Source organism: Pristiophorus japonicus, unplaced genomic scaffold (genome assembly GCF_044704955.1).
Source record: "Pristiophorus japonicus isolate sPriJap1 unplaced genomic scaffold, sPriJap1.hap1 HAP1_SCAFFOLD_118, whole genome shotgun sequence".
Classification (NCBI taxonomy): Eukaryota; Metazoa; Chordata; class Chondrichthyes; family Pristiophoridae; genus Pristiophorus; species Pristiophorus japonicus.
Window position 1 is genome coordinate 1391596 of NW_027250842.1, and position 11115 is coordinate 1402710.

At 53.5% G+C, this 11115-nt stretch overlaps 1 protein-coding gene across 3 annotated transcripts in view; it reads right to left on the reverse strand.

The window, feature by feature from the left end:
- spns1 (SPNS lysolipid transporter 1, lysophospholipid) overlaps positions 1 to 10635 on the reverse strand; it is a 36173-nt gene extending 25538 nt beyond the window's left edge. For 2 of the 3 annotated variants that reach the window (XM_070870189.1, XM_070870190.1), the window contains exons 1-4: positions 10522 to 10635; positions 7423 to 7488; positions 1287 to 1423; positions 640 to 791 (exon numbers count right to left, since the gene is read on the reverse strand). In XM_070870189.1, coding sequence (XP_070726290.1) covers positions 640 to 791; positions 1287 to 1423; positions 7423 to 7488; positions 10522 to 10543 — 377 coding nt within the window. In that variant the 5' untranslated portion in view covers positions 10544 to 10635. Of the gene's footprint in view, positions 1 to 639; positions 792 to 1286; positions 1424 to 4598; positions 5137 to 7422; positions 7489 to 10521 lie in introns of those variants that run through there. The other variant, XM_070870191.1, reaches the window with a different exon arrangement.
- Between the last annotated feature and the right edge of the window lie 480 nt (positions 10636 to 11115).

Consider the following 11115-nt stretch of genomic DNA (forward strand, 5'->3'; position numbering starts at 1 on the left):
ACAGAGTAAAGCTCCCTCTACACTGTCCCATCAAACACTCCCGGGGCAGGTACAGGGGGTTAGATACAGAGTAAAGCTCCCTCTACACTGTCCCATCAAACACTCCCAGGGCAGGTACAGGGGGTTAGATACAGAGTAAAGCTCCCTCTACACTGTCCCATCAAACACTCCCGGGGCAGGTACAGGGGGTTAGATACAGAGTAAAGCTCCCTCTACACTGTCCCATCAAACACTCCCAGGACAGGTACAGGGGGTTAGATACAGAGTAAAGCTCCCTCTACACTGTTCCATCAAACACTCCCAGGACAGGTACAGGGGGTTAGATACAGAGTAAAGCTCCCTCTACACTGTCCCATCAAACACTCCCAGGGCAGGTACAGGGGGTTAGATACAGAGTAAAGCTCCCTCTACACTGTCCCATCAAACACTCCCAGGGCAGGTACAGCACGGGGTTAGATACAGAGTAAAGCTCCCTCTACACTGTCCCATCAAACACTCCCAGGGCAGGTACAGGGGGTTAGATACAGAGTAAAGCTCCCTCTACACTGTCCCCATCAAACACTCCCAGGGCAGGTACAGCACGGGGATACACCCAGCCATTCCCCGCTCCCCACCCGGAGTGAGACGGAAGGCACCAACCTGCCGACCGGGATGGCAAAGTAGAAGATGGAGAGCATGCGGCTGCGAACGTCGCCAACGAAGAGGTCCGCGATGACGGTGGGGGCGATGGTGGAGTAACTGGCCTCCCCGATACCCACCAGGCCACGGGTAACCAGCAGGGCCCAGAAATACTGAGGAGACAGACACAGAGCAAGTCAGTCGGTCAGTCAGTCGGTCCGACGTCCTTCATAGACCGGCGGCAACGACGGAGCAGCGCGTTGTCGGAGCGGCGCGCTGTCGGAACCGAGGGAGCAGCGCGCTGTCGGAGCCGAGGGAGCAGCGCGCTGTCGGAGGGGGCGGTCTTTCGGAAGCACACGCTCTGCCCCATCAGGTGGGACATAAAGCATCCCACGGCCAATATTCCGAAGAAGAGCAGGGAGAATTATCCCCGGTGTCTTGCGCCCGCCGTTTACCCCCGTAACCCACGTCGCCGAAACAGATGCGCTGGGTCCCAATCACGTCGCTGTGCGCGCGCGGGGAGCTTGCCGTGAGAAAAATGGCTGCCGCGTTTCCGCACAACGCAACAGTGACCGCGCACTCTCCTCGTGGGGCTGGTGAAACGCTTTGGGACGTCCGGCGGTGGTGGAATGTGTTACGGAGGGGGGGGGGAAGTGGCTCTTTCTCACCTGGCGAGGGACAAAGGAACTGGTGAGGGTGATTGCAGACCAGAAGAATATCCCACAACTCATGATCCACTTGCGGTTGTAGCGATCGCCAAAGTAACCGAAGAAGGGAGCCAGGACCATGTAGGAGCAAATGAAGACTGCAAGAGAAATAGAACCAATAGAAAATAGGTGCAGGAGCAGGCCATTCGGCCCTTCGAGCCTGCACCAGCTATTCAAGGAGCTCATGGCTGACCCTCGATCCCAACACCAGATTCCCGCTTGTTCCCCCATACCTTTTGTGTCGAGATACACAGAGTAAAGCTCCCTCTACACTGTCCCATCAAACACTCCCAGGGCAGGTACAGGGGGTTAGATACAGAGCAAAGCTCCCTCTACACTGTCCCCATCAAACACTCCCAGGGCAGGTACAGGGGGTTAGATACAGAGTAAAGCTCCCTCTACACTGTCCCATCAAACACTCCCAGGGCAGGTACAGGGGGTTAGATACAGAGTAAAGCTCCCTCTACACTGTCCCATCAAACACTCCCAGGGCAGGTACAGGGGGTTAGATACAGAGTAAAGCTCCCTCTACACTGTCCCATCAAACACTCCCAGGGCAGGTACAGCACGGGGTTAGATACAGAGTAAAGCTCCCTCTACACTGTCCCATCAAACACTCCCAGGGCAGGTACAGGGGGTTAGATACAGAGTAAAGCTCCCTCTACACTGTCCCATCAAACACTCCCAGGGCAGGTACAGGGGGTTAGATACAGAGTAAAGCTCCCTCTACACTGTCCCCATCAAACACTCCCAGGGCAGGTACAGGGGGTTAGATACAGAGTAAAGCTCCCTCTACACTGTCCCATCAAACACTCCCAGGGCAGGTACAGCACGGGGTTAGATATAGAGTAAAGCTCCCTCTACACTGTCCCATCAAACACTCCCAGGGCTGGTACAGGGGGTTAGATACAGAGTAAAGCTCCCTCTACACTGTCCCATCAAACACTCCCGGGGCAGGTACAGGGGGTTAGATACAGAGTAAAGCTCCCTCTACACTGTCCCCATCAAACACTCCCAGGGCAGGTACAGGGGGTTAGATAGAGTAAAGCTCCCTCTACACTGTCCCATCAAACACTCCCAGGGCAGGTATAGCACGGGGTTAGATACAGAGTAAAGCTCCCTCTACACTGTCCCATCAAACACTCCCAGGGCAGGTATAGCACGGGGTTAGATACAGAGTAAAGCTCCCTCTACACTGTCCCCATCAAACACTCCCGGGGCAGATACAGGGGGTTAGATACAGAGTAAAGCTCCCTCTACACTGTCCCCATCAAACACTCCCAGGGCAGGTACAGGGGGTTAGATACAGAGTAAAGCTCCCTCGACACTGTCCCATCAAACACTCCCAGGGCAGGTACAGGGGGTTAAATACAGAGTAAAGCTCCCTCTACACTGTCCCATTAAACACTCCCAGGGCAGGTACAGCACGGGGTTAGATACAGAGTAAAGCTCCCTCTACACTGTCCCATCAAACACTCCCAGGGCAGGTACAGCACAGGATACACCCCACCATTTTGTGTCTAGAAATCTATTTATCTCCCTCTTAAATACATTCAGTGACTTGGTCTCCACAGCCTTCTGTGGTAGAGAATTCCACAGGTTCACCACCCTCTGAGTGAAAACGTTTCTCCTCATTTCGATCCTAAATTTCCTTCCCCGTATCCTGAGACTGTGTGACCCCTTGTTCTAGACTTCCCAGCCCCGAGGGAAACACACCCTCCCCACATCCAGTCCGTCCAACCTCCGTCAGAATTTTATACCTTTCAATGAGATCCTCTCTCATTCTAGTGAATACAGGCCCCGTCGACCCAATCTCTCCTCATACAACAGTCCTGCCATCCCAGGAATCAGTCTGGTGAACCTTCGCTGCACTCCCTCTATGGCAAGTATATCCTTCCTTAGGTAAGGAGACCAAAACTGTGCACAGTACTCCAGGTGCGGTCTCACCAAGGCCCTGTGTAACTGTAGTTAAGACATCCTATACGCAAACCCTCTTGCAATGAAGGCCAACATTGCATTTGCTGTCCGAACGGCTTGCTGGCTCATTACTCTTCATTCCTTCACTCCCACGAGCTTCAATTCTGTCAACAAGTCTATTATGTGGCAATTTAGCAAGTCCATGTACACATCAACCACACTACTCCCAAGCTGGGGTCTGCCCAGCGTTTTATAAGCACAGACAAAATATATTTGTTCAAAGTCTCCCATTAGTGAAATGACAGACATTGAACAAATATTCTGTATCGGTATTCACGGTGAAAACATCTCAATAATTGATAATCACGGGGCCAGAGAGAGGGAAGGTTTGGGGGGGGGGGGGGGGGGGGGGGGAAGAGCTTAAAACGGCCACCGAGCTCATGGTCCACAGGGCTGTGGTGATACCCGCCCTCCTGTGTGTCTCAGAGACATGGACCATGTACAGTAGGTATCTCACCCCCAGCTCATGGTCTACAGGGCTGTAGTGATACCCGCCCTCCTGTATGGCTCAGAGACATGGACCATGTACAGTAGGTATCTCACCCCCAGCTCATGGTCTACAGGGCTGTGGTGATACCCGCCCTCCTGTGTGGCTCAGAGACACGGACCATGTACAGTAGGTATCTCACCCCCAGCTCATGGTCCACAGGGCTGTAGTGATACCCGCCCTCCTGTATGGCTCAGAGACATGGACCATGTACAGTAGGTATCTCACCCCCAGCTCATGGTCCACAGGGCTGTAGTGATACCCGCCCTCCTGTGTGGCTCAGAGACACGGACCATGTACAGTAGACACCTCAAGTCGCTGGAGAAATACCACCAACGCTGTCTCCGCAAGATCCTGCAAATCCCCCGGGAGGACAGACGCACCAACGTTAGCGTCCTCGACCAGGCCCAACATCCCCAGCATCGAAGCACTGACCACACTCGACCAGCTCCGCTGGGCAGGGCCACATTGTCCGCATGTCCCCCCCCCAGACACGAGACTCCCCAAAGCAAGCGCTCTACTCGGGAACTCCTTCACGGGCAAACGGGCCAAAGGTGGGCAGAGGAAACGTTACAAGGGACCACCCTCAAAGCCCCTCCCTGATATAAAGTGCAACATCCCCACCGACACCTGGGAGTCCCCGGGCCCAAAGACCAGTCCGCCCCTAAGTGGAGGAAGTGCATCCGGGAGGGCGCTGAGCACCTCGAGTCTCGTCGCCGAGAGCGCGCAGAAACCAAGCGCAGGCAGCGGAAGGAGCGTGCGGCAAACCAGTCCCACCCTCCCCTTCCCTCAACGTCTGTCTGTCCCACCTGTGACAGGGACTGTGGTTCCCCGTATTGGGACTGTTCAGCCACCGAAGGACTCATGTTGAGAGTGGAAGCAAGTCTTCCTCGATTCCGAGGGACTGCCCGATGATGATGATGATGTAGCTCGGCATCAAACGTGTGTGTCTCATAACCCCGTGTCGTGCCTTGGGGTGTTGCACTACATTAAAAAGGTGCTATATAAAATGAAAGTTCTGCGTGATTTTGGGTGTCGAGTAAACCAACAGGGTTTGCCTTTAAGAGACAAGTGACTGCACTCAGTCCCGAGGATCCAGCTGGTGAGTCATGGGAGAGAGTCATGTGATGTCATGTGCACCAGTCACGTGATGAGGCACAACACCAATCTCAACAGAACCGGCATTCTGACAACTGGGAGCGAGTCACAGGCTGCGATCTGATCTAGGGCTCCATTAGACAGCATCAACCCCTCGATTAGATCGCACGGCCACCATTGCGAAGAAGAGCAGGGAGGGGGGGGAAGTTCTCCCCGGTGTCCTGGGGCCAATATTTATCCCTCAAATCAACATCACAAAAACAGATTATCTGGGTCATTATCACAGCGCTGTGTGTGGGAGCTTGCTGTGCGCAAATTGGCTGCCGCGTTTCCCACAATACAACAGCGACCGCCCTCCAAAAGTACTTCATTGGCTGTAAAGCGCTTTGGGACGTCCGGTGGTCGTGAAAGGCGCTATATAAATGCAAGTCTTTTTTTTAAATATAGAAAGACAGATACCCGGGAGTGAGTTACAGGCTGGAATGTAAACGAGGGTTTCGGCGGAGTTTATATATAGAATAACAGATACCCGGGAGTGAGTTACAGGCTGGAATCTAATCGAGGGGTTCGGGGGTTTATATATAGAATAACAGATACCCGGGAGTGAGTTACAGGCTGGGATCTAATCGAGGGGTTCGGGGGGTTTATATATAGAATAACAGATACCTGGGAGTGAGTTACAGACTGGAATCTAATCGAGGGGTTCGGGGGTTTATATATAGAATAACAGATACCCGGGAGTGAGTTACAGGCTGGAATCTAATCGAGGGGTTCGGGGGGTTTATATATAGATTAACAGGTACACGGGAGTGGGTTATGGGCTGGAATCTAATCGAGGGGTTCGGGGGTTTATATATAGATTAACAGATACCCGGGAGTGGGTTATGGGCTGGAATCTAATCGAGGGGTTCGGGGGGGTTTATATATAGAATAACATAAACCCTGGAGTGAGTTACAGGCTGGGATCTAATCGAGGGGTTCGGGGGGTTTATATATAGAATAAAAGATACCCGGGAGTGAGTTACAGGCTGGAATCTAATCGAGGGGTTCGGGGGGTTTATATATAGAATAACAGATACCCGGGAGTGAGTTACAGGCTGGAATCTAATCGAGGGGTTCGGGGGGTTTATATATAGAATAACAGATACCCGGGAGTGAGTTACAGGCTGGGATCTAATCGAAGGGTTCGGGGTTTATATATAGAATAACAGATACCCGGGACTGAGTTACAGGCTGGAATCTAATCGAGGGGTTCGGGGGTTTATATGTAGAATAACAGATACCCGGGAGTGGGTTATGGGCTGGAATCTAATCGAGGGGTTCGGGGGGGTTTATATATAGAATAACAAACCCTGGAGTGAGTTACAGGCTGGGATCTAATCGAGGGGTTCGGGGGGTTTATATATAGATTAACAGATACCCGGGAGTGGGTTACAGGCTGGAATCTAATCGAGGGGTTCGGGGGGTTTATATATAGAATAACAGATACCCGGGAGTGAGTTACAGGCTGGGATCTAATCGAGGGGTTCGGGGGGTTTATATATAGAATAACAGATACCCGGGAGTGAGTTACAGGCTGGAATCTAATCGAGGGGTTCGGGGGTTTATATATAGAATAACAGATACCCGGGAGTGAGTTACAGGCTGGAATCTAATCGAGGGGTTCAGGGGTTTATATATAGAATAACAGATACCCGGGAGTGAGTTACAGGCTGGAATCTAATCGAGGGGTTCAGGGGTTTATATATAGAATAACAGATACCCGGGAGTGAGTTACAGGCTGGAATCTAATCGAGGGGTTCATATATAGAATAACAGATACCCGGGAGTGAGTTACAGGCTGGGATCTAATCGAGGGGTTCGGGGGGTTTACATATAGATTAACAGATACCCGGGAGTGAGTTACAGGCTGGAATCGAATCGAGGGGTTCGGGGGGTTTATATATAGATTAACAGATACCCGGGAGTGGGTTACAGGCTGGAATCGAATCGAGGGGTTCGGGGGGTTTATATATAGATTAACAGATACCCGGGAGTGGGTTACAGGCTGGAATCGAATCGAGGGGTTCGGGGGGTTTATATATAGAATAACAGATACCCGGGAGTGAGTTACAGGCTGGAATCTAATCGAGGGGTTCATATATAGAACAGATACCCGGGAGTGAGTTACAGGCTGGGATCTAATCGAGGGGTTCGGGGGGTTTACATATAGATTAACAGATACCCGGGAGTGAGTTACAGGCTGGAATCGAATCGAGGGGTTCGGGGGGTTTATATATAGAATAACAGATACCCGGGAGTGAGTTACAGGCTGGAATCGAATCGAGGGGTTCGGGGGGTTTATATATAGAATAACAGATACCCGGGAGTGAGTTACAGGCTGGAATCTAATCGAAGGGTTCGGGGGGTTTATATATAGAATAACAGATACCCGGGAGTGAGTTACAGGCTGGAATCTAATCGAGGGGTTCGGGGGGTTTATATATAGATTAACAGATACCTGGGAGTGGGTTATGGGCTCACTGACTGACCTACCTGTCTGCAGTAATCCCGAGCTGCTGTCTCCGATCTGAAAGTACTCCTCGATGTCGGGTAACACACCTGTGGGGAGGGGTGAGAACAGGTTACACAAGCCTGCCCGCTGGTCGTCTTCACCCACTAACTCCAAGCCCCCCCACAGCTCACACGCCAAGTACACCCAACATCTGCTCCCCTCTGGCAAACGCTGACCCCCAACACAGCTCACTGGACCCGAGCCCACTCGTCCTTCCCACCCCCCCTTATCTTCAACAGCTCCCTCGCCGCTGTCCCATAACCTGCGCTCCCTTCCGCAAAACGCAACCCCTCCAAAAAAAGCACAGGCTCGCCCCATCCCTCCTTCATTTACGGACCCACTCCCTCTCTCCAAACCATCTCCACTCCCTCCTTCTGCAATCCCTCTCTCCCTTCCTCCCTCCCCCCTACAATCCCTTTCTCCCTTCCCTCCTTCTACAATCCCCCTCTCCCTTCCCTCCTTCTACAATCCCTCTCTCCCTTCCCTCCTTCTACAATCCCTCTCTCCCTTCCCTCCCTCCTACAATCCCCCTCTCCCTTCCCTCCTTCTACAATCCCTCTCTCCCTTCCCTCCTTCTACAATCCCTCTCTCCCTTCCCTCCTTCTACAATCCCTCTCTCCCTTCCCTCCTTCTACAATCCCTCTCTCCCTTCCCTCCTTCTACAATCCCTCTCTCCCTTCCCTCCTTCTACAATCCCTCTCTCCCTTCCCTCCTTCTACAATCCCTCTCTCCCTTCCCTCCTTCTACAATCCCTCTCTCCCTTCCCTCCTTCTACAATCCCTCTCTCCCTTCCCTCCTTCTACAATCCCCCTCTCCCACAATCCCTCTCTCCCTTCCCTCCTTCTACAATCCCTCTCTCCTTTCCCTCCTTCTACAATCCCTCCTTCTACAATCCCTCTCTCCCTTCCCTCCTTCTACAATCCCTCTCTCCCTTCCCTCCTTCTGCAATCCACCTCTCCCTTCCCTCCTTCTGCAATCCACCTCTCCCTTCCCTCCTTCTGCAATCCCTCTCTCCCTTCCCTCCTTCTACAATCCCCCTCTCCCTTCCCTCCTTCTACAATCCCCCTCTCCCTTCCCTCCTTCTACAATTCCTCTCCCCTACAATCCCTCTCTCCCTTCCCTCCTTCTACAATCCCTCTCTCCCTTCCCTCCTTCTACAATCCCTCTCTCCCTTCCCCCCCCACTCCCTCCTCAAAGCCCTGCGCTGAACTTATTTCCGGCCCTCGCCCCCTTCCCCCACCCCACTGAATGCCCCACCCTCCCCCCTTTACTGACCCCCCCCCCTAATGTTCCCTTGACCACGTTGACCCTGACCTGTGACCCCCTCCTCCCCCCCAAACCCTCAACGTTCCTCCCCATCCCCCGACTGTATGATCACCACCCCCTCGACCATACTGATCCCCTCTCTTGCACCCCCCCCCCCACAATAACTCCTTGACCGTGTTAAACCCCGCCCGTGAACCCTCCCTTGACCCAACGTGACCCCTTGACCCCCTCTTCCCTCTGATATCCCCCTTGACCACAGAATCAGAGACATTTACAGCACGGAGGGAGGCCATTCGGCCCATCGTGTCCGCCCCGGCCGACCAAGAGCTATCCCAGGCCCAATCCCACTTTCCCGCTCTGGGTCCGTAGCCCTGTAGGTTACGGCACTTCAGGGGCACATCCAAATGTGGTGATGGTTTCTGCCTCTACCCCCCTTTCAGGCCGTGAGTTCACCCCCAAGACCCCCACCACCCTCTGGGTGAAGTCATTTCCCCTCAAATCCCCTCTAAACCTCCCCCCCAATTACTTTAACTCTAAGCCCCCTGGTTGTTGACCTCTCTGCCAAGGGGAAACAGGTCCGTCCTATCCACTCTATCCAGGCCCCTCATTATTTTATACACCTCAATCAGGTCTCCCCTCAGCCTCCTCTGTTCCAAAGAAAACAAACCCCAGCCCATCCAATCTTTCCTCATCGCTAAAATTCTCCAGTCCCGGCAACATCCTGGTAAATCTCCTCTGTACCCTCTCCAGTGCAACATCCTGGTAAATCTCCTCTGCACCCTCTCCAGTGCAACATCCTGGTAAATCTCCTCTGTACCCGCTCCAGTGCAACATCCTGGTAAATCTCCTCTGTACCCTCTCCAGTGCAACATCCTGGTAAATCTCCTCTGTACCCTCTCCAGTGCAACATCCTGGTAAATCTCCTCTGCACCCTCTCCAGTGCAACATCCTGGTAAATCTCCTCTGTACCCTCTCCAGTGCAACATCCTGGTAAATCTCCTCTGTACCCTCTCCAGTGCAACATCCTGGTAAATCTCCTCTGTACCCTCTCTAGTGCAACATCCTGGTAAATCTCCTCTGCACCCTCTCCAGTGCAACATCCTGGTAAATCTCCTCTGTACCCTCTCCAGTGCAACATCCTGGTAAATCTCCTCTGTACCCTCTCCAATGCAACATCCTGGTCAATCTCCTCTGCACCCTCTCCAGTGCAACATCCTGGTAAATCTCCTCTGTACCCTCTCCAGTGCAACATCCTGGTAAATCTCCTCTGTACCCTCTCCAGTGCAACATCCTGGTAAATCTCCTCTGCACCCTCTCCAGTGCAACATCCTGGTAAATCTCCTCTGTACCCGCTCCAGTGCAACATCCTGGTAAATCTCCTCTGTACCCTCTCCAGTGCAACATCCTGGTAAATCTCCTCTGTACCCTCTCCAGTGCAACATCCTGGTAAATCTCCTCTGTACCCTCTCCAGTGCAATCACATCTTTCCTGTAATGTGGTGACCAGAACTGCACGCAGTACTCCAGCTGTGGCCTAACCCAGTGTTTGATACAGTTCAAGCATAACCCTCCCCCTGCTCTTGTATTCCATGCCTCGCCTGACCCACCCCCTACTCACCATTACCTCTCTTATACCCAACTATTGGCCACATTACCGACGTTGACCAGTGACCCCTCACCTGTACCCTCGAACCCTTCCCACTGCCTACATTGATGTCTCAGTAGCCTCTGACCCCCGCGCCAACTACTGCCCACATTAACCCCTCCCAGTGCCCTCTGACCCCCCCCCCCCGTGCCCTCTGACCCCCCCAGTACCTGCCACAGTGAAGCGGTCCATGTAGTTGAGCAGGTTGATGTAGCAGAGCACGCAGACGGTGAACACAGCACGCCGGTGACCCAGGCCGCTGACCCCCGCCCCTGCCGCCCGCCCAGGGGCCCCCTCTCCCTCCCCCTCCCCCTCCAGCCCGTCCGCCGGCCGCAGGATGGGCTGTGACGCCTGGTCACCCCCGGACTGCTCGCCACCCTCCCCCAGCTCCTCCTCCTCCTCCTCCTCCTCCTCCTCCTCCTCCTCCGCCGACAAACCGCCCACAGGACGGGCGCGGTCCCAGGCATCGTCCTGGACCCGGCTTCCCATCGCCATCGAGCGAGAGAGAGAGAGAGAGAGAGGGGGACAGAGAACTACACGTCTGTCACAGAGAGAGAGAGACACACAGAGAACAATCCAGCCACTGACCGGCCTGCCCTGGGCCCACTACCAGTCAGTGACACAGCCCCTCACACCACCAATCACACCGCCAGTTAATTACCACCAGCAACACCACCAGTCAATTACCACCAATTACCACCAGTAACACCAGTCAATTACCACCAGTAACACCAGTCAATTACCACCAGTAACACCAGTCAATT